The 24,016-nt window shown below is 33.6% G+C and overlaps 1 protein-coding gene and 1 non-coding gene across 14 annotated transcripts in view; both read left to right on the forward strand.

Moving 5' to 3' along the window:
• Positions 1 to 24,016, forward strand: part of Mycbp2 (MYC binding protein 2) — a 257,047-nt gene that overhangs the window by 32,790 nt on the left and 200,241 nt on the right. For 12 of the 13 annotated variants that reach the window (XM_074043187.1, XM_074043188.1, XM_074043191.1 and 9 more), the window contains exons 4-13: positions 4,370 to 4,523; positions 8,977 to 9,173; positions 12,182 to 12,424; positions 12,625 to 12,696; positions 14,040 to 14,136; positions 18,189 to 18,262; positions 18,402 to 18,540; positions 20,356 to 20,432; positions 21,201 to 21,405; positions 22,805 to 22,969. In XM_074043187.1, coding sequence (XP_073899288.1) covers positions 4,370 to 4,523; positions 8,977 to 9,173; positions 12,182 to 12,424; positions 12,625 to 12,696; positions 14,040 to 14,136; positions 18,189 to 18,262; positions 18,402 to 18,540; positions 20,356 to 20,432; positions 21,201 to 21,405; positions 22,805 to 22,969 — 1,423 coding nt within the window. The remainder of the gene's footprint in view (positions 1 to 4,369; positions 4,524 to 8,976; positions 9,174 to 12,181; positions 12,425 to 12,624; positions 12,697 to 14,039; positions 14,137 to 18,188; positions 18,263 to 18,401; positions 18,541 to 20,355; positions 20,433 to 21,200; positions 21,406 to 22,804; positions 22,970 to 24,016) is intronic. The other variant, XM_074043194.1, reaches the window with a different exon arrangement.
• On the forward strand, positions 18,631 to 18,818 carry LOC141413064 (U2 spliceosomal RNA). Its single transcript, XR_012437898.1, has one exon. It is a non-coding gene; the product is annotated as a U2 spliceosomal RNA (small nuclear RNA).

Below are 24,016 nucleotides of genomic sequence, written 5' to 3' on the forward strand. Positions count from 1 at the left end.
ATACCAATTACTGAAAGAGGAAAGACCAGAGGAGGAACATGCCTGGCTGTGATGATGAAGTTTAGCTCTGCACATCCTGTTTTTGAGGTGGATATAAGGAGTACAGTGTGTACCACGTGGGGCTAAAGTCCAAAAGAAAGGTGCAGAGTTTGTGAGGTGTCTCTGTGGGGACAAGTTGAAAGAAAATATGCGAGAGGGGAGAGAAAGGGAGACCATTTGAAAAGAATAAATTAACTTTGAAAAGCTTAATGAACATTTTCTCCTCCAGGTATGAAGAAAAGGGGAGAAGATGGTAGTAGTCATAGATCCATTTGTGTGTTAGAAGATAGGAGCTTAGGAGCTTAGGCCTTTTATACTCTTCTCCCTCTCCTCCCACCTTCTTCCTTTGTTCCTTTCTCCTTCCCATGTGCCACTGCCTCCTCCCCTCTTCTCTTCCCTTAAATATTTGCTTTATGTAAACAATTTTAAGAGTCAGTATTGTTCACTATATAGTGATAGTGCTTTCCTTTGAACTTTTTCAAATATGTCCTATAAATATTAGAACTGCTTCTAGGGCCTTTTAATACAGCAAGATATAATTGAAGGCAAATATGGTAGATGTATTTTGTATTCATGTATGAAAGTAGAACAATGAAACTTGTTGAAATTGTTCTAAAAGGGGGGATAAGGGAGAATGATGTAGGGGACGAATCTAAGATATTGTAAGCGCATATATAAATGTCACAACATATCCCCTCTGTACAACTATTTTTGAATAAAATTCAAAAATAAAAGTATAAAAGTAAAAAAAAAAACCAAGATATAATTTATGGTGGTAAAGAGTTAACTATTATTAAATCTAAATGTGATGTAACTAAACTTTTATGTCCACAGTTAGAAATGAGATAAGGCAGTCACCTTTGGAAGTACATGATTTCAGGAGAGCAAAATAGAATCTTGAAAGATTCATGTTATTTTTCTTTGGCTTACAAGGGTCATGTTATTTTTCACTGACATTAGGTTATTTAGGCTCTGTGTTCCTTTATCTTTCAAGTAAACAGCATTTAGGATTATTTGAAAGCAACAGTAAAAAGTAAAATTCAGTAAATTTACAGAAGCCTTTTTTCTTTTTTTTTGTTCTGTGGTTTGAACTCAGGGCCTCACACTTGCTAGGCAGGCGCTCTGCCATTTGAGCCACTGTGCCATCCCTTTGTTGTGTTGAGTATTTTTGAGATAGTGTCTCAGGAACTTTATGTCTGGCCTGGCTTTGAACCGCAATCCTCCTGAGTATCTAGGGTTATAGGCATGAGCCACTGGTGCCTGGCCTAAAAAATTATTTTCTTATGAGATGTGGAAAGCCATGTGTTAGGTGGTTAGTTATGGTTTATCATTGAAAATATTAAAGCTTAGTATGTCTTACTATTACAGTTAATTATTCTGTTTCAAGGTTTTATATATATATATATATATGTATGTATGTATACACACATAGGTAATGTTTTGCTAATTATAAAGACAATGTGTAATCATTGTAGATAATTTAAAAAATACTGAGCATTTTGTGTGGAGGACACAGAAATTACAAATAATTTCTGAAATCCCACTAATCCCCAAATACCCTCTTTTTTCTATGTGCACATTAAAAATACATTTATTTCTACACAAATAAAATCATACTCTATCTGCAATACTAATCTTTTTCTCCTTATACTCCTCAATAGTATTGAGGGAGGAGGAAGCCCAGTATGTTTTCAGTGATTAAGACAGGCTTTGAAATGTAAAGTCCAATTTCAAAATTCATACTTTAAAAAATAAAATGCTCTCTAGTCAGCCATAGCCATAGCAGAAGAATACTTAAGAGCATGTTTGATATGTAGAAGATAGATCCAAAAGATAAACATATACCCAAAACCAAACATACTCATATGCAAATTTATATGTAAAACATGTTTGTAATAGTGGAAGTACTATGTGGCACTTGGGGGAGGAGGAAAAGGAAAAAAGAATGATAGAACCTTAATAATATTGAAATACATCTTATGGGTAGAGGATATAACAATATGTATTATAAGCTGTTTAATAATGGGGGGGGTGAAGAAAAGGTAGGGGAGAGTAATAAAAGGGGTTAAACTGACAAAAATAAAGTGCACTCACAGTGGGAATACTTCAAGAATCCCCTTTGAACATTGATGTAGGAACTAATAATGAAAGATAGGACTATAAAATAGGTACACTGTTTGAGGGGTTCTTGTTGGTTGAGGGGAGGGTGAATGAAGGAGATGAAAGTGAGGGAATATGGTTGATGGACTTAATATACATATATGAAATAGAATGACCTCTTGCAGTTTTAAGTAATTTAGAGCTAATATTAATCCTTAATGATTAGAAAACTTAGGCTGATTTTTATGTTGTCGTACGTGGAATACCTAATCACTATAGGTTTTCCCATTTATTAAATAAAAGCCTGCAATGAACCAAGTTATAGATGATTAGTGAGTATTCACAGTGCTTAGCCTTGACAGATGGAGTGTTCTGTGTAGTGACCATTGTTACTAAAGTTTTGTGGGTGTGTTTCATAGCATTGTATTCCTAGACAGGCCTGCCTGAGTTGCCTGTCATCATAGTGTTGTTATTACACCTGAAACTTACCAGAGCCACTCAGCAACCTGTTCAGTAAGCAGCCTTACTGTTTCTGGCAAGGTTCAATAATTACTCTGTTACTATAGGAAATTTAAACTAGCAAAACCATGAACTGTGAAGAATCATCTTAGAATAATGAAAAGTCATGATTGGTAGTAGAGTAAGCAATCTTAAAGAAAAATAGAATGTGGTGGTCTCACATTGACTTGAGAATAGAATCCCACATTTTGCACTGTAGATTTCTGTTTCCTGTCAGAACATAAGCAGATAGAAATCTTACCCAGCATGTTTTCATTTTCTAGTCCATTCCAGGAAATGAAACTATATGAAGTGGAAGATTTTAATCATCGAATATATTTAATGATAGGAAATTCTATGAATGTACTTATGTAACTTTAGTTATAAATCAAGTCTGGTAGGATTTTAGATAACTTCTCTAAAGATAATCCTGCTAACTCTTATGAGTTTTTAGTTATATTTATATTCTTCAGAAACCTTAAAAGTGCTAACCAAAATTATAGTTGACTTGCCTGCTCCTGATTTGCCTCTTATCTGGGAAATACAGTTCTTAGTTGCAGTGGTTTTTAGCACAAAAATGAGGGGAAGTTAAACCAATATTTATTGTGTACCTACCATGTGGCAGGCACTAGACCAGGTATGAGAAATGTATCTTGTCCATACAGGGCCCATAGTTTATTTGGGAAATGGAAACAAAAATAGAAAACTGCATTATAATATAATAAATGCTACAACAGGGAACTGGACTATGTAAAGAATTAAATACATGGTTCATGTACTCTATTAGAGTAGAAACTCTTAAAGGACAGGTTTTAGTGTATCTTAAGGTCTCCTATAGTGAGTTGCACAAAATCAATGCTTAGGAGATGTATGAATTAATTAGGAAATCTGATGGATAGACTTTTTCCACTATTATTAGAATTAATACTTTGAGGCATTACTACTAATTTGTCTTATTTTAACTTTTTTGTTGTTTCTGTGTATAATTTACTTTAAATCTTCTGAAGAGGTTGTTTAGATCTGGTACTCCAAATGTTGACATTGACTAAGAAAAGGAATTTCATTGTCTCTTGTTTTCAGAAAGTATATCATTATGCCAGTTCATTATAATTTTCTCTAACAATCTTTAATTACAGATACATCTCTTTTGCTAGGTAGAGTCATCATTTTCTTGGTCCCTATAATGAATAATTAAAGTAAAAGTATCAGTGCTGTTTTTGGCTAAGCAGTTTTCACTTCTTTTCAGGATCATCTTACTGGAATGAGGGACACTACTAATAAATAAGATTAAAGCTACTTTAAATTTTTTTTCCTATATGTGCTATGTTGTCTTTATTTATGGTTACAAGTAGCAATTGACATGACTTTTAACAAAAAGAGTTTTGAGTTTTACCTGAGTAGAACCAAGTGAATCTTGTAAATTAATGTGGTTTATTTTGTTCTGAATGAATGGAATCTACACTATAAGCTGTTTTCATGATGTCTTACAATTTCATTATACTAAAACTACTTTTAAAATAGTGTCACTAATTTTAAACTTTTGTGTAAACAAATGATTTTTGAAAATCTTCACATTAAACACTTTTTCTTTAAATGTGTTGTTTTTGTTTTGCCTTTTAAATATTGCAATGGCTTATCTTTTGGTGTGGAAGTAACTTGCACCAACTAGACTCTCTGAATAGTGTCATTAGCTTACATGTTATAAAGTATAATTTCTTCTCATCTTAAATAGATTATCGAGGTTGGCCTTTGTGAAGTTTTTGAGTTGATCAAGGAGACACGGTTTTCTCATCCATCCCTGTGTCTGAGGAGTCTCCAAGCCCTGCTGAATGTGCTTCAGGGTCAGCAGCCAGAAGGTCTTCAGTCAGAGCCACCTGAGGTCTTAGGTAAAAGCTGATTCATAGAGTGAAGTATTCAAATCGCTTCTCTTACAAAGCACACACCTGTAATACAGTTTGTATTTGATTGTATTCAATTGGGTACTGAAGTAGCAGTGATGTAAGTTTATTTTGCTATGTTTCAGTGGAGTTAAGGTGGTTTTTTTTTTGTTTTTTTGCAGTACTGGGATGTGTGCTTTCTTGCTAGGCAGGTGCTGTACCATTTGAGCCATATTCTCAGATTGGTTTTATGGTTTAAGAGTTATGATTCATGCTGATTGTGGTGGCACATGCCTGTAATCTCAGCTACTTGGGAGCCAGAGATAGAAGGATCATGCCTCAAGGCCAGCCTGGGCAAAAGTTATTGAGACCATTTCTCAAAAACAAAGCTGTGTGTGGTGGCACACACTTGTATTCCCAGCCACTTGGAGACAGAGGTAGGATTGTGGTCTGAGGCTAACTTTGGCAAAAAGTGAGAGACTGAAAAAAAAGGCAAAGGTATGAGGGTGTGGCTCAAGTATAGGCCCTGGGTTCAAACCCCAATACTGTCAAAGGCTGAGGGGGAAGTTTTGTTTCACTCAAGGTGTTTTCTTGATTATTGTAGGGAAAAGCAAAACATAAATCTTAAGAATCTAGTAATAATTTCCAAAGCTTAAAATAACTTAAGTAAATTCTTAGTAAACCTTTGGCCAAAATAGAAGTATTCACTTTCTCTGACTTGTTATTCCAGATTGTTTAAAAAATAAGGAAAAAATACTGTAAACTTAAAATTGTATGATTAGTTTCTAAACAGTGGATTTTTTTTTGCATCCATTATAAATAAAAATCTACTTTTGTTATGGAGAAAGTTTCTGATTTAGTGGCAACTTTCATTAAATAAAAATGTTGACTTTTCTAAGTAGGACTCTAATAGCTCAGAAAACAACAGCAAAAATTGGCAAATTGGATTGTATAAAATTAACAAGCTTTTGTACAGCAAAGCAAACAATTACTAGGGTGAAGAGGCAGTCTAAAGTGCATTTAAATTTTATGGATGTTTGCCTTTCAGGCCCCGGACCCAGGTTTAACACATAATCCTGTAAATAAGAGAGGAGCTTTTACTTCTTACTACTGAAGAATAAAAATATACATGGAAGCATAGTTTTTAATTGGCTAATTGTTTTCTCTGATGCTAACCATGGGCCTCCAAGCAGTCTGGAATTTTCTAGGTCTTCCTGGTATTATAAGAAAATTCTCAGAAATACTTGAACTGTGGTTCTCAAGCATTAGCATATTTTAAGTCATCTGGGCTCCATCTCATTCAGTAGATTTGGGGTGGGTCCCAAGATTTTGTATTTGAAAGAAATTTGTACCTGATGCTGATGTTGCTGGCCTGAGGACCACATTGTTTGTCTGGATTAGAGTTTGGTTCTTTCATTCTCCTCTTGACTGCTTGGATTTTGTTAGATCCACTTGTTGACATCCTAAATTACTTGAACCTAATGATATGTCTTTTGTTTTTTGTTTTTTGGTTAGATGTTATATGAGTTGGTGATTGTGTTTGATTTCATTGTTTTATTTTAGTACAAAAAGGGGATGCTGAGCATTAGAACAAACTGAGGATTTTTAAAAACAGCACACCTCCACACATACGGTTATTAAATACTATTACCCAATAAGAGCTGTCATACATTAAGAAGTAGGTGCTTTGTTGGTTACTTTTTATAGTAGCAACAGTGATCATCTTAATATTGTGATATGCTACTTGGCTTGACAGCATTATACTAAAGATTTGATTTATTTTATTTAAGAATATTGTGCTGTTTTTTCTTAGCTCTATTTTTTCATGTAACAAATACATAAAGTATCCACTAAAGCCCGTTTATTGTATTTCTTTCTTTGAACCCCCATGTCAATCATTAGTTTTTCTTATGTCTTCTTCCATTCTGTTATTTCCTATACACTTCCTTTGTATCCATTCTTCACGTAAATACTCCTTTTCCTTTATTCTTTTAAAAATAGATCTTGTTCTCAATATTAATTGTTGAAATTATGATGCATGCTTTCACCTAATCATTCTCTATTAAAGCTTTCACCCTATTAATTTGTTCATTTTTATTTTCTTGTTAGAAGTTTCAAATGCTTCTATACTTTATTTGATTTTTCTTTGGTCTTTCCATTGCTTACTTCTGATTTCTTCACTTTTCTGACTTTATTTTTCTATCTAAGGGATTTACTATCTCTTTATATTTAATTTTGTTTAATTAACTCAAAGATGTAAATAGTAATTTGACTAATGTTAAATTAGTGTTGACACTTGCCCCTACTTTTTCCTATTGCTCTAATGTCACAATTTCATTAGTTTTACTCTCTCCCAATTTGGTTATTTTCAAGTTGCTCATGAAAAAATAGGTGTATTTATATTACTTTTACTGTTAGAAAATATTGATGATTACTTACTACACACCAATCCTCTTTTTGCCAATGGATTTTGATTTTTAAAATATATGCTTAGTCATTTCCTTGTATCTCTCTTTCTGTACAACTTAGTGTTAGAATAGATGTTTTCAAATATTCACTTAAATGTAATAGCACCTCCTATGTTCTTTATAAGGTCTTTTATTATAGACCTTAGCATCAGGTGTTTGGGCACATGCGTAATTGCAAATGTGGATTAATAGTATGGAGGAAAGTAGAGTTCTGAGAATCATTAACAGGCTTCCTTGAAGATGTGACATTTATGATTCAAAGAACAAATAGGAGGGAGTGACACGTTATAAAGGTCCCAGGCAGAAAGGACATAAGAAGGACAATGACTGAAGAAAGATTCACAAGGCTAGAATGTGGACAGTAAAAAGAGGTGTAGGGCCTTGCTTAGTGTGAGTGAGGAAGGAGGCAAGGGCCTATGAAGTTTTATAGGCCATGTTAAGAATATTGGTTATAGTGCTAAGAGGAAAGGAAAGTCATTTTCTATCTCCTTACAGATTTAAAAAAATATTCTTTTTCTTATAGCATTTATTTTCTGAAATTATTCACTTAGATTATTGACAGTTTTCATCCACTTGAATCTAACTTTGTCTTGTTTGCTAATGTCCTTCATAACCTAGAATAGTTCCTCATGTACAGGGAGAATTCAGTACATATTTGGTTAATAATTAACAGGTGGAATAGCTGAAGGATAATGATTGGAGGTAAGATGGACAGAGGAGGGACATATTAAAGGTTGGAGAGAAGTAAGGATAGTTGAAGAGAAAGGCAGAAGAAAGGAGAGGTGGGAAAAAGACGAAGGGAGGGAAGAGGAAGGAAAATAGAAAGGAGGAAAAGGGAGAGGAAAGAATTAATAAGGAGTGAGTGGAATTTAACTAGAACACAAAATTTTAGGTTTGAAAATTCTCTGGCTATAAGTGGGGAAAAGTGAATAGTAGGAGATAATTTGTGAACTTTTTTAGTAGTTCTGTTAAGAGATTGTAATAGCATGGCTTGGGAAGATGGCGATGAGGTAGAGAAAAGTGAAAGAACTAATTAGAAAGTGAAATATTCAGGACTTCATTTGGAATTAGATATGGAAAATAAGGGATTGGTAGTGGATACCTAAGTTTCTGTGAGTTACCGAATTAAACTGCAGGTGACCTTTTGATTTCCTGAGAATTGCAGTGCATTAATTCTCTTTCCTTTGTGTTCTTCTTTTCTACCCTTTTCCTTCTCTTTATCTTCCTAAGTGTTTCTTTCTTATTCTGACTCTATTTTTTTTCCACTCTACTTATTCACCCTTTTAAGGATTTTCAAATCTCCTTTCCCTTTCTACTAAAGAAGTATTTTCTGCTGATTCAGTCTTGGGTGGAGTTGTTTAGGGTGCTCTGTGTGGAGACCTCTGCTGGTCATGAGACATTCATGTATTGTTTTCTATCTTTGCCACTAAATGGCTTTATGATTTAGGGAAAGTCTTTCAACCTCTCTGTCTTAATTTTATTACTTGTTAAGGGGGAAGCATAGCTGTCCTATGACCTTAGAGATTTTTCTAGGATATAAATGAATCATATATCACTCTATTATTGTGAGCTATTGTTATTAATCATAAAGTCAATTTTATATGAAAATATAGCATATTTTTATATTCTCTTGTCTTGCAAAATGCACATAACTTTCTAGATCTTTAACATTTTGAGAACCCATACTCCTCTTGATCTAAAAGCTCAATGAATGAATAGTCTGTTACTGGAAAGGATGAGTTTCGTGAACATGTGAACAGTTGTTTTAGATGGATTTCATTTCTTCATTACAAAAATAAAGGGTTGAACTAAATGTTCTCAAGGCCCTTCTTGTATAACTTACAGGGGAAAAGGGTAACCAGAAAGAAACTAGTACAGAATAAGTATTCTAAATGTCTTATATTTTGTTTATAGTGAGACAAGGTATAAATCAGTATATATGTATAGTGCTCTGTATGTCAAGTGAATGTAATTGAATCTTGTTTTGTCCACAGAATCTCTCTTCCAGCTGCTTTTGGAAATCACTGTTCGGAGTACTGGGATGAATGACAGCACAGGACAGTCCCTGACAGCACTGTCCTGTGCTTGTCTCTTTAGTCTGGTGGCTTCTTGGGGAGAAACAGGAAGGACACTTCAGGCCATCTCTGCTATCCTTACCAACAATGGTAGCCATGCTTGCCAAACTATTCAGGTATTTTATATTTGTAGCTGCTTAGAAATTTATAAGATACCAACTTGCAGTTTTATCTCAATTTCTGTCAGTAGAAGTCTTTGCTTTTTCTTATTCACTATGTAGTATTTTGATCAATCCAAGGCTAATATACAAGTAATGTACAGTAGTTGAGTCAAGATACATGTGTGTTTAACTCTGTAGTGTTAGCGATAATAAAATGAATTTTGGGAAAAACCCTTAAATCTTAACCTGGTTTTTGTGTAAGCACCATAGCCCTCTTTTTTTTTTTACATTATCTTGCTCTCTTCTCCCTCTTATCTCTTATTTTTCCCAGAATTTTCAAGTATGAAATTCCTTTATAGTTTTAAATATCTTTATTTCTAATAAAAGAAAACAATATGCCATCAATTTGCTTTATTTTTGATTGGTTGATTATGATTTTTTCATGAATTTGTTTCTTTCTGAATTACTTTAGGTATTCATCTAGCATTTTAAGCTTTTGATATCTGATTGTGGACTAAACTCTTTACCACTACTAGTGGTGGAAAACATAATCCGCCTGTCAGGCAGACTTCTGGACGGTTCTTGAGATTGAGAAAAGTGTTATTATTTTAAGGCCCAATTATCTGCTCTTTTCTGGTTCATTGGACGTTCCCCAATACAGGTGGATGGGGTTCCTCAATCCTGTCATTTGTAGGCCAAAAATAGCAAAAGGAGTATATTGGTGACTCACTCAACAGTCTTGAACGCTTGTCAACCATGAGTGATCTCCTTACTCCAGTTTTCTGTTCTAATTATTTTTCCCCTTTCTGCTTTGCTTATAATTCTTTTGTTCCTTTTTAAGGTGCTTTTAATTATTTTGAAATTCCCCTCATGCAGTAGTTTTCAAGCTATATTCTGTAAAAGTCTTTGAGGGTCTTGAAAATGTTTAATTTAAATATGTAATTAGGACATAAAAATACTTCTTAAGTTTTAGTAAAATAGCACAAATTTTAATAAAACAGCACATTCAGATTTAATACACCAAACTTGAATAGGACAGTGATTACAAATATATGAGCTTATTAGACTTTCACATGATCTGTTTTTAAAAAGATTATTAGCATAAATTAATTGTATAAAGGCTTTCATTATGATGTTTACAATTTGCATATAATATACATTGACCAAATTCACCTTATCAATAATTAGTCTTTTTAGCCACCTTGCCCCCTTGTGATCTATTTTTATAGACTTAGGGATGATAATTAAAGCCCATAGCAGGAGTACATGAACTAGGTTTTTGGATGGCCTCCCAGAGGATAAGAAGTGACATTAAAATGATGAGTTGGAAATCAACCACTCAAGTAGAAGGAAATGTTGGTGTTGGGGATATGGAGAAGGGATAGTCTATGTATCTGGTTGCTAAAACATGGAGGTGAGACAAAGAGAAGAATATTTGAAGGCTGAAAGTAGTTTAGTATAGTTATGCAGAGAGAGCGGACTCCAATACTATGCCCAACCATTAGGCTACATAAAACTACTAGATACTCTGATGAATCAGTGCTGAGTTTCTCTCAGGTACTGTCCTATTACTATATCATCCCCACCTCCTGCCAGAATGCCACATTGAAGCCCATTGTTGTTGTTGTTATTATTATTTGATTAGGATCCTGCTATGTAGTCCAGGTTAGCCTTGAACTCACTATCCTGCTGCCTTAGCCTGTCAAGTGCTGGGATTACAGGCATAGGTCACCACACCTGGTAAGACCCATTTTACCATGGATTACAGTACTCTTTATGATTTTGCCTCTTTCCATCTACCAACTTGATTTCACAAAACTATCTTGGCCTGACTGGGGTGAGGGAGAAAATTCTTCCCTGAGAATGTATAACTCGTAACATCTCAAATTGTTTGGGCATCCAAATATGTATTATCTGTCCACTCCCAAAAGGTTAACAGCTTAAAGTAGGATAGGATGGTAGGACTGTAGGGTGCCTTAGTGAAGGAGACTAAATTCCTTTTTGAGGAATGAACTCCAGATATCACAAGTATCCTGCAGGGAATACACTATTATATTTCACCTCAAGAACAGATTAGAAAAAACACGTGGGGAAAAGGCACCTCACTGAGAACTAGTGGAAACAGATATAGCATCTTTAATCCTGCCGTGTCTTTAGATTCTGAATTACTTGGACTTATTTTAATATGGTTAAAGTAATACAAGAAAATATCTTGTGGTTGGCTCATCACTGTAATCTCAGCTACTCAAGAGGCAGACATAGGGAGAGTTGAGGTTCGAGGCTATCCCAGTGAGAGACTTAGTGAGACTCCCATCTTAATAAATAGGCGAGATTTGGGGGCACACGACTGTGATCTCAGCTAGGCAGGAGTCATAGGTAGGAGGATTATAGTCCAAAATCCCAATTCTGGGCAAAAAATATGAAACCTTGTCCGAAAAAGTGAAAAAGGGATGGAATCATGGCTCAAGTGATACAGTGCCTGCCTAGCAAGCATGAGGCCCTGAGTTTAAGCTCCATTACCACTAAAAATAAACAACAACAAAAAAACCCCCAGATAATTATAATTAGAAAATTAAAGGATGAGTTAACTAGTGAATAAAACAGTTGAAGACAGAAGTAGCAAACTGAAAGATAAAAGAGGAAGAAATTATCTAGAATTAACTACAGAAAGATAGAGAAAATATAAAAGATAAAATAAAAATCGTGGATAGAGAATTAGAAAGTCTAATGTATTAATCTTGTCTGAGTTCCATAAGGCCATAATAGATTTGTGGAGATAGAACTCTAAATAATGGGCAGGATTGGTTAATGACGTGAAATCCTTAGGTAAGGAAGTCTAGTTTGCTGGAGATTTGTTTCTTATAGACAGCGTTCTAGTTGGTGCATTCGCTAGCGTGCCAAACATGATCATTCTGAACAGCTTATTTTCTTAGAAATAATATATTGTAAAATATATTTTGTCTGTTTTGTGTTTGAAGCATTTAAACATCCTTTTTATTTATTTATTCTTCTCTTTTGAATAGGTGCCAACAATACTAAATTCACTGCAGAGAAGTGTACAGGCAGTTTTGGTGGGAAAAATTCAAATTCAGGACTGGTTTAGCAATGGCATTAAGAAAGCAGCTTTAATGCACAAGTGGCCGTTAAAAGAAATATCTGTTGATGAAGATGACCAGTGTCTACTTCAGAATGATGGATTTTTTCTTTATCTGTTATGCAAGGATGGATTATACAAAATAGGCTCTGGATACAGTGGAACAGTTAGGGTAATGTGATTCCTATAGTTCTTGATCATAGCTGATTGAAAACCATACTATTGAATTGTGTTTTGTTTCTAGCTTCAGTTTTGGTGTTCTATCTAGTTTTGATGTAGTAGTTTTTTTTTTTAAAGTTATAATTGAAACGTATTTTCATTGATTATTAATTATGAAATTGTTGCTAGACTAATTTTTTTTTCACTTTTCAGGGCCATATATATAATTCTACATCACGAATCAGAAACAGAAAGGAAAAAAAATCTTGGTTAGGGTATGCACAGGTAGGAGAATATCCTCAGTAAGCCAAACTTACCTTTTAAAACATGTGGTTCCAACTTGTTAAGTCAATAAAATTCTTCTATTCAAACAGAAATGGTGTATTTTTTACTAACATGGCTATAACTAATTGTATATTGTAGTGTAAAGAATGTTGGCTCAGAATTCATAAGACGTTCAATTCTAGGTATGGGCCTATTTCTTATAAGCTGTGTCTCTTTGGGAACTTGAGTTAATTTTTTTGGTTCTCCATTATCAAGCTATAAAAAGGAAATAAAAATACCCTTTTTTTGGAGTTCTTGTTTAAGTGAACCTCTGGATAAGAATCAAAGGACACCTTTATGAATTGGGAATATAAATGTAATCAGGACAGAGTAGGACATCTTGCCACATACTCTTCTATTCTAAGTCTAGATTCAGTACCTTGTAGGGAACAGTGTTTGGAACAGCCACCTGCAAGAGAAATGTGCAAAGAATCACAAAAGGAGAAAAAGAACTGCTCCCAGGCTGCTTTCTGAATGCTGTGATCTCATCCCTGGCCAGAGCAGCCAGTTGGAGTGCCAGCCTCTTACTAGGTCAGCAGTCAGATACATTACTCCTCCTCCCATGGAGAAAAGTAAATGAAAGACAAAAAAGGTCAGAAACGTTTATTTCTGTACTATACGTGCTTGAGAGACAAAGCTCAAGTTTTTTTGTGGAAGGATAAGGAATACAGACTTCTTTGCACCTCCTGTCTTGCTGAACTAACAGGATCTGTTGTCAACATGATAAGAGATATTTGAAAGTATTTTGAAAGCTAAAAAAATTATTATTGTTATGTAAAGAATACTGCTATATCAATTATTGAGGAAGTCTTGAAAATAAATTTTAGATCTCAAAGTAATTACTAATAATTGTCTTCTGAAACCCAACCTCCTAAAACCCAACCTGGTTTAAAATGTCTCATCAAATTTTTATTCACCAGCCTATACTGTTCTGTTCATTTTGAAATAGCAGCCTAAATATTTCAGTTATTTTTCCTCAAAATATTTTATTAAAGTAGCAGTGATCATTTCTGTTATTTACTTAGCAAGTAATGTAGTCATTATGAAGAAAATGCTTACATTGTCCTTTTCCTGTTTAGTGTACCTTATATATGTGTCTAGAACATGATATGTTAAAGTGATTCCCAGTAGTACATAGCTCCTCCTCTTATTAAAGTATTCCCACATTTTATATTTTTAATCTTTAATAGCTTTTAAGTAGCAATATTTACCTTAAAAATTCTAATATAGAGCCAAATGGCTGCTTTTTCTGCTGACGTTGGTAATGAAAAAATGTTTTAACATAGAAAAATTTTTGTTATCAGGGTTTCTTATTATATAGAGATGTGAATAACCACAGCATGACAGCCATAAGAATAAGCCCTGAAACACTGGAACAAGATGGTACTGTATTGTTACCAGGTATGTTTCAACTAGTCATATTTTTCTTCACAATTGCTTTTAAGAAATGTGCATGTTAGGCTATTTAGACATAAAAAGAATGATTGTCAAAGAATAGTCCTTGGTTACAAATGGGTTAAAAAACCTTGACATATAAAACATTTTGCAGTATCTGTAAAGATAACACACATGAGGACAACAGACATCAGAAAAGTAGTATAATGGGGCTTAATATTTGTTTTTAAATTCTTGTCCATTCTCATGGCATAGTTCCCTACCCTTAAGCCACCAACACTTTATTTTTAGTGCCCTTGGGATTGAACTCAGGCTCTTGCACTTGCTAGGCAGGTGCTCTCCACTTGAGCCATATCTCCAGCCCTTTTTGCTTTAGTCAATTTTCAGATAGGGTCTTACACTTTTTCCCTGTGTGGGTTTGGGATCACAGTCCTCCTGTCCACACCTCCTACATAGCTGGAATTACAGATATGTACCTCTACTCCCAGCTTGTTTTGTTTTGTGGTTTTTTTTCTCAGATTGTGTTTTGAAACAGTGTCTCATTATTATTATTATTTTGCTTGTACTAGCCTTGAGCCATGATTGTTTTATCTCTGCCTCCCAAGTAGCTGAGATTACAGGTATGAGCCACCATGCTCAGCCACTGCCAAGACTTGTTCAGCTGCTGTATTAGTGAGGTGATGTTATTTTGTTGCTCTTAATAAAAACACAGCTTTAATTCTCACATTGCCCAGTACAAAGAACTTTCTGGTTATTTTTGTTTTAATGGTATACTTGTTTTTTCCTTTTTAAAGTACTTTCACTGACAAACTTTCAGGTGGTTGGGAATTTTTAATTTTTATCCCATCATTTAAACTTTTTTATTGCTCTGGTATAATGCATTTTGGCCACAATTCATTTTGTTGTTGTACATAAATCACAAATCATTTGAATCGCTGTTGTCTAAATTCTAAGGCACTAGGTCTCAAGTTTTGTTAAATGTTAAGTGCATAAAATATTCTCTATTGTAAGGTCTTTAAGTTTGCTTACACTTTTGATACTTGCTAAAATTGTTACAGTAAACTCTTAAATGTTGAATGTATGTCAATAATTTCATGTTCAATAGCAGTATTACTTCTAGGCACTTGACTATCTGAACCTGAGACCTACTTCTAAAGATCACTTTGAGATGGATAATTGCTCCAGGCTGCTGCTTAATTTTTAAAATAGTCTTACGACCTCATCAAACATTTATTTGAACTTTGCTATCTATGCATTTATCCAAATTAATATATAGATACCATGTTAAAGTGAAACTTTTCATGTTTTCTTCAAAGATAGAACAGCCTTGGAAAGCAGATGACTTAGCTAAACCTTTTATAATAACTGTTTTCAGAGGTTTCATTTTTTCCCCTTTTTTTATTACAAGTCCTGGGCTATGTCTTTTGTCTTAATAACAGTGATTAAAAAATATTTTTAAGAATTTGCGCACTCTCCAAACATACATATATGCATACATTAAAATACTATTTATTGTATAAAATTTGGTGAACATACATACGTACTTTGATAAAAGTCATATGCTACATATTACTTTCTTTTTTGTTCATTTATTCATATGTGCATACATTGTTTGGGCCATTTCTGACATATTACTTTCTTAACTTACCCTTTTCACTTAATATTCTGAATGTGTTTCTAGTTCTTTCAGAATATCATTTTTAGTGTCATAAAATATATTCAGTTGATATATTAGAATGGGAGCCTTCAATTATTTGCTGTATATTAAATTGTAATGAGTATCCCTGTTGCTCTTTGTGCGGATTATTTTAGGATAATGTCATAAAAAAAATTCTAAATTGACAGATTTTGTCACCTCAAATAGATGGATACTAATCTAAAGAATATAGTTCTATCCTGCTCAATCTGAGATTGTAACTGAGAAGACAATTTGCAAATACCTACCTGAATCTATTTTATTTATTCAACTGTGATTAAAAAGTGACTTTTAATGCCCTTACTCAGTTTAATTCCCTCTGTATCATTTAACATATGAATGCAACTTTTAACAAAACAAGTGTGGCTTTCTGTGTTTCATAAATACATGCTATATTCATTATGAAGAACAAACCAAACTTTGGAGAATAGTCCCATATTGTGTGCCTTCCAAGCTTACAGATGTTGCTTGATATATTCCTGAAGATACTGTCTTACAATATTACACGACCAATAAAGAAAGGATAAAGAGAAAAACCTTGAAATCACATGGTGGGAAGACTCAGCCCTCAAGCCTGAAGAAGCCTGTGGTCATTTTCTCATTTCTTTGGCCTGGACTGCATTTTCTTCAGTAGAACCGTTTGCTTTTCCTAAGTAGGGACAACTCTTCTCTGTAGCTTTCCCATCAGGAAGAGCAGAAGTGAATTGTCAGGTTCTCAGGTGGTAATGAATACCATGTTTAAAATTGACATAAATGGGGAATTCATTGAGCTTCATGTCCCAACTTTATTTACAGTCTGGTTTTTAAGAAAGTTATTTCAACCTAGCATGTATGAACTTAAATCATACTTTTCTCCCTGATAATTGTCACTTTATTCATTGTATCTTACCATACCTTTCAGATTGTATCCTTATGTCATTTACTTGCCGTGTCTGGTGACAGATTGCCTCAGATCATGAAGCTTTTTTTGCTAGTCTTGCGCCGCTTCACTCCTCACCCCTGCATTTATCTGAAATTATAATCAGTTTTTCTTCTTTGCTTTTTAGTTTAAACTCTTACTGCTTAGAGCTTGAGAAGCATCTTTCTTGCGCCTCTTTGTATTCTGTACAGTGGACTAGGAACTCTTTCTTTCGATTTCTCCTCTCTTTGATTACCAAGTCTCTTGGGCTACCAGTGGGCCTTGTCTCCCAGTTTCTATTTCCAGTTTGTGATCACTGATTCTCTATTTGGTAAGGGTCTGCCTGTGTTTTGCATATTTATAATAAGGAAGTATGCTAGTATGAAGCTCCTGGGCAAAGATGTAGAGTAATGTAGCTTATTTGGGTGGGCTCCATTTACTGCATTCCAAAAAGCAGAATTTTATGTTTTGTTGACTTAGGTGCAACTATAAATGAAGTATTTTTGTTTGTTTGTTTTTGGTATTGTAATTAATAGAGAGATTGATCCTAGTCTCTGCAGTTATTTTGGGAAGTGTGTGTGCTCTTACACTTGCTTGCTGAGTATTTGTTTTTCCAAAAGGATACAATTTATACATAGATGTTGATTTTGCTTGTAGTTTTGTGTTATTTTGTAGCCATCACTAACACATGTTCCAGTGTCCTTCTGTAATACTGGTATCCCTTGTTACAAATGAGCAGCTAGTGCTTTATTTTGATCAAAGCATATAGTGTACTGCCCTGTAGAGATGTATTACACAGTATTGACAAAATATGTTACACTAGCCAACATAGTTGACCATTTTGAGTCAAAAAAAATTGAGCATGGATTTCTCTGTTCAGTGAAGGATGAATGTTTAAAAAGTTTAGAGCATTCTAAATTCTGTATGTGCTGGAAAGTCAATGTCTGTTGACTTTCTGAGTGGGAAATGTACAACTGGTTTTGAATATCATCTGTTTTATCAAAACAAAGGATATCAGTAGTTGGACAGATACAGAAGCTTTAGGTCTATCTGTATTTCTCTGTGACGCTAATGACTGTGATGTACGTCTGACAGTAATGTTGTGTATGTTGCATGTGATTGCTTTGAAATGATTATAGCCAACATTGTAGTTTGTTCATCATGGTGCATGTTTAACGGTCAGACTATATCTGATATTAATTCATTTGGAAATTAGGTGAATTCTCAATTCCTACATTAGTGAAGATTTAGAAATAAAAATACAAAATGTGATCAGTACTACTACATGAATTATTTAGTTTCTGCTAATTTGTAATTCTTTATTAAAAAGCAGTCTCCTTTTGAGTTTAAGTCTATCCTTATTGCGTGGAGAACTCTCATTCTGATTTCAACAAAGGAGTAAAATCATTTTATGAGCTGTTTACTTATATTGTAATATAATTATTTTTTCTTCCTTTTGCACAGATTGCCACACTGAAGGTCAAAATATTTTGTTTACTGATGGAGAATATATTAATCAGATTGCTGCTTCAAGAGATGTAAGTACTTTGAGTCATGAGTAACTGGCATAAATGAAATCCCTTTTTTTAAAATTATTTGGTTTTTATTAGCTAGAATATAGAGCCTTAGAAGACTGATTTATGCAATGTAATGTTGTGGATATTTTATTTCTTTTAGGATGGCTTTGTTGTCAGAATATTTGCAACGAGTACTGAACCTGTGCTTCAACAAGAATTACAACTTAAACTGGCCAGAAAATGCTTACATGCCTGTGGAATCTCACTATTTGATCTGGAAAAGGACTTGCATATTATAAGTAAGATGAACAAAAAAAAAAAAAAAGAGAAAAAGCCTTTTCCCCTTATTTTGGTTTCAGATTCTTTACTCTTATAGACTATCATTTTTAATCACTTTTTGGCCTTTTGGCTAAGAACAAATGTAGTATCTGTTCTTATCAGTTTATGTCTCTATGTCCTCTACCCAAGGACAATAAATTAAATGAATTTTTGGAGCAGGAGATGGAATAGGAGCTTGTTCTGTCCACTCCACACATTGACCTGGTATTGTAGTAGCTCCAGGAATGGTGTACCCCTCGTTAGGACTTAGGTTGTTTTTTTTTTAAAACTATCATTGTGTTTTCAGCACTTCAGCTAGTATTGTAGCAGCTATTTTATGTCTGTTATTAGAACATCTAATTATTAGTTAATGCATAGAAGTAACTAGGAAATAATGGCCTTTAAAAAGAATAAGATATTGGAAAACTATGTTAAGGAAATGACTCATATCAATACTTTTCCATTACCATTTTGTACAAAGCTAAAGAAAGTAAATGTATTTAATAAGAATTACAGGTAGATACTGGTGGACATGGTTAGTTTATATGCTCCATTGTTTTTCAATTAACTTGAAAACTTATTAGTGCTACTACAACAGGTACATAGTTCTGTCATTAAAATCTTTAACTTTTACTTGAACAGATTTTCAAGATATTCTTAGAATGACATTATAGCTAATAAAATAATAATTGATCTAATAAACTGATGGATAACTTTTCATCTGAGTACAGAAATACAGACTACCATGGAGTATTTTTTGGTATTTAGTCAACTTATTTTTGCAGTATTGTACAAGTAATTGTGATTACTAGTTCCTATAAGGGTCTTCATTATTACATGCCTTGCCACTTAAGGTTTAATAGTGCTATTATTAACTTATTAACTACCTTTTTGATTGTTGTCTAATGAAATTTAGTAAGTTTGATATTTGTGCATTAACTTGAATGTTTTAAATTTTAATTAAGTAGTAGTTTTGTACTTTTTTCATAAGAAAATATATTGAATTGATAAATTTTCTACTTATAAAGTCCATAGACTGATTAGTAGTTTGTATGACTGGACAAAATCATAAAATGTGCTATATAAAATTTATAGTTACTTACAGTTTTACAATTTGAATATGTATGTTCTGTGTATATGTATGCATATGTATGTATTGAAATTTACGAAGAAGCATTATAAAATGTTATTCTGTAGAAAAAAGCAGGAAATAGAGAACCTGATATTCTCTAATCCAAATGTCTGCAAGTCATCTCTCAAGCCCAAATGACTGTATCTGGGTGAACCTTGCCAAGCTTTACATCTGTTCATTTAAACATTGGACAACACAGTTGTGAGGGTCAAAAAAGATAAGGTTCATAAACTATACCTAGTACCTAATAGATGCTTAATAAAAATTGATTCATCTATACCTTCAGGAAGTATTGCTGACACTGAATTTTTAATTTTAATTTTTTATCATGGTAAGATTATGATAACTTTAGTTTTCCTTGGAGTAGTGTGCCTTATATTACTAATTTTTTAAAATTCAAGCATATGTCACATTTTGACATCTTTGTGTGTGTTGTTTTGTTTTGTTTTGAGACACAGTCTTGCTATGTAGCCCAGACTGGCCTCAAACTCAGCCATCTTCCTCCCAAGTGCTAGGATTACAGGCATGTACCACTATGCCTGAACCTTTGTTTTTTGAATGATATTAATTGAATTGATTTAAATCACTTGAAAGAGTGTGTGTTGTACTTGGAATTATTCATATCAGAAATGCAATAGTACTTTTTCATCTTGTGGTATTGTAGGTACAGGATTTGATGAGGAATCAGCAATTCTCGGTGCAGGACGAGAGTTTGCACTAATGAAAACAGCAAATGGAAAGGTAACTTGCTCTTTTTTATTAAAATTTAACAATTATTACTCTAATGGCATAATTTGCTGGTTTATACAGTTTACACGTTTACACATAAATCATCTTTGTCTTTTTACATGGTGCAAACTTTATTCATGTTGGAAATAGTGAATCAACAGTGACATTTAAGGCCTTAAAACTTTGTAAAATATTATATTTTTACAGCCAGTTAATTTTAATTGTACTTCTTTTCGTTAGGGCCAATTCATATTTTGTGTTTATTTTGATGAATAAGATATTTACCACAAGTTCTAGTAAATGTTCAGAATATAAGTTGTGCGAAGTAGGAACATGTATAATTAATAGATGAGAGGTAGTTGGAAGTTTCTTGTCTAGCAAATGTGAAGGGAAAGTAAGATAGTCAAAGGAATTCTGAGAATTGAAATTACTAGGCAAATATATCTGTATGTAGCATATTACAACTGGGGAATTGAATTGAGAATTTATGAATTTTCTGCTAGGAGTTTAGAGTGTAATTATGAAAATAAATGTAGCTATGAAAAACTGTAAGTATCATAAGTGCATATCAATAAACTATCTTGAAGTGTGTCTTTTTTGACAAAACAGGTCAATTTCTGTGTTGCTAAAGTCATAGAATTTGAATAATATTAAAAAAAAAGAGCTTGATTTCTTGTTTTCTTTTTCAATAAAATGCAGAAACTTTTTCTTCTCCTGTGTAAAACCTGATGCACTATCCCAAAAGGCACTGTAATTCCTTTTTCTCTTTTAATATGTAAGATATATTACACGGGCAAATACCAGAGTCTTGGAATCAAACAAGGTGGTCCTTCAGCAGGAAAATGGGTTGAGCTACCAATTACAAAATCTCCAAAGATAGTACACTTCTCAGTTGGACATGATGGCTCTCACGCCCTTTTAGTTGCAGAAGATGGAAGCATATTCTTTACAGGATCTGCTAGTAAAGGAGAAGATGGAGAGTCAAGTAAGTCAACTGATCATCTGGACACTGAGTAAAAACAATGGGGAATTTGTTAACATAAAGTTTATCAGTTTCACTGACACTAACCTCACTAAGTTAATACAGAATTTTACATTGGGGCATACTCAGTAAATGCTAGCATACTGTGCATTAAAGAAATGTGATTGCTGATTTCATTCTAGAGTTAATATTCATGATTTTTTATGCATTCATCTGAGAATGTTTTGTTACTCTGTTATGTCAATTGGTATTATTCAAAAACTATTTATTCCCATATTTCAGAGTGAAAGTAAACTGTATGTAACCTTGTTTAATTAGTGTCGACTATGGGTTACTTGTTTTAGTATTCTTTCTCTGTGATAAAAATCATTGCTCAGTAATGAAAATCTAAGCAATTTCATTTCTTATATTTTCTGTTTCTCTATTCAAAGTCTTCCTCAAAGTATCGTTTCTCTCTCTCTCTCTCTCTCTCTCTCTCTCTCTCTCTTAAGTAACTTCTCATGTATTTTGCATATTGTATATTGGGATAGCATGTTACAGGGACTAATCTTTGAAATAATCACATGTAAAAATTGCATGAAAATAAAAATTACCCTGGGAAAAAACCCTTAAAATAGCCATAAAGTATATTACTATGTCTCCTAAATTCAGCACAGCCAGTTTTTTCCCTTCTTTCTTTGCTTGAGCCACCAGGTAAAATATTTACTGTACATGTGTATATGTATCATTCCATATGAAAAATAGGATGCTTTTTTAAGGTCTAGCACAATATGTTCTTATTCTAAAAGGCATGTAGGAAACAGGCTGACTGCAGGAACAGCTGGTTGATGTTCCCCATCTTTTGCTTATTTTAAGGATCTAGTTTTTGAGAACACAGGCTGCTTGAATCACCCCCATTTCAATTTATTTGCTCTTCTCCCTTCCTTACAATCTCTCATTGACTTGGTGTAGCTACTTAATAAATACATCTCAAATGAATGAGGAACTTAACTTTAGTTTCCAGGATCTCTCATGTGAATTACAGTTTGAGAGAAAAGGAGGTTATATATACATGATAATGGAATGGGGTTGATAATGTAAAAGCTAATTTAGAGAGCAAACCCCCCAAAGTTTGATGGGAAACGTGTTTCCCATTGGAAATTTCCATGTGTTACAAGGTAGTAGGATCTAACATTGATAACCTAAATATTAATTGACCAGATGAAGCTGGCAAGGTGATTCAATTGAATTGACATGTTGGGAAGCCCATGCCTTCATGAGAATAAAGTATATCATAAATATACTTTATGATATTTAAACATGCAAATAACATTTTTATTTGAGCTTTATATTCAAGCCATTATGATGATGGTGATAATTATTATTTGTACCTAGATGCATTAACTTTATTCTTTTTTTTAAGCTAAGAGCAGACGGCAATCAAAACCCTATAAACCTAAAAAAATAATTAAAATGGAAGGAAAGATTGTGGTGTATACAGCCTGCAATAATGGAAGTAGTTCTGTTATTTCTAAAGATGGAGAACTATACATGTTTGGGAAAGATGCCATTTACTCTGATAGTTCAAGTAAGTAAAACACTTAAAATCATTTGACTTTTATTCAAAGAATATTCCAGTATGAATGATTAGACATTACAAAGATATGTCTAGAAAATTAACATTTGTAGCTTGCTTTCTCTACTTTTTTTGTATTTTCTTCTAAAAATGAAGCATATGTCACCAGGAGCTCTGACCCTAGTTTCATGGAGAGTAAGTGAAACTTTGTGTTAGCTCTTTCCCTTGAAAGCTTTCCCTGCACTCAGGAGCTCATGTGGCCTGTCCCTGGGGTAATGGTAGTACGTTGTAGGAAATGATCCTCCTAACAAAGCTGTCTTCTACTTATTGCCTTGTTTATCTCCCCTGTTAGGTCTGATCAGGTTGGGATTTTCTTGTCTTACTACCTACTGTATTATATCCCTAGCGCCTAGACAGTGGCACATGGTAGGGTCTTAAGAATTAGTTGTCAAGTGACTGGGTGACTTTAAAACTAAAAATTTAAAAGGTGGATATGAAGAGTAGAATTAGTAAATAATGTTATATTTATAAACTGGAATCTCAAGATCTCATCAGGTTTTGTTGCTAGATTTTCTTTCTAGCAATTAGAAATGAGTATAATAAATGATTCATTCCACTTGAGAGGATTTTATGTGAGATAACTGTGTGATACCTTTGAATTTTTTATAAAAAACTAATAAAGCTTTTGATTGGAGTTTTAAGTGATTATCTCATCGTGGAGAACTGACACACATAGAACATTTATAGCAATTATTAAGTTGAACTGTACCCTGATAGTGATCTGGCTTAATGTGGTGACATTTAGGTTGTCATTTGGCTGCAACTGTCAGTGAACCACACTTTTGGGATAGTACATATACAGTATAAAAATGATGTCTAGTATAACTGCTACTTGCCAAACTCCTCTTGACTAAGGCTGATGAAAATTTATGCATTTATTTGGTGAGCACAAACAATACCTAAGGGTTTGATGGACCAGACAGACATGGTCCCTGCCTTTTTGAGGATCTGAGAATTGAGTATGGTAGACTTCAGGTATTTAAAATGTATGGCTTAATG

Source organism: Castor canadensis, chromosome 10 (assembly GCF_047511655.1).
Source record: "Castor canadensis chromosome 10, mCasCan1.hap1v2, whole genome shotgun sequence".
NCBI classification, from domain to species: domain Eukaryota; kingdom Metazoa; phylum Chordata; class Mammalia; order Rodentia; family Castoridae; genus Castor; species Castor canadensis.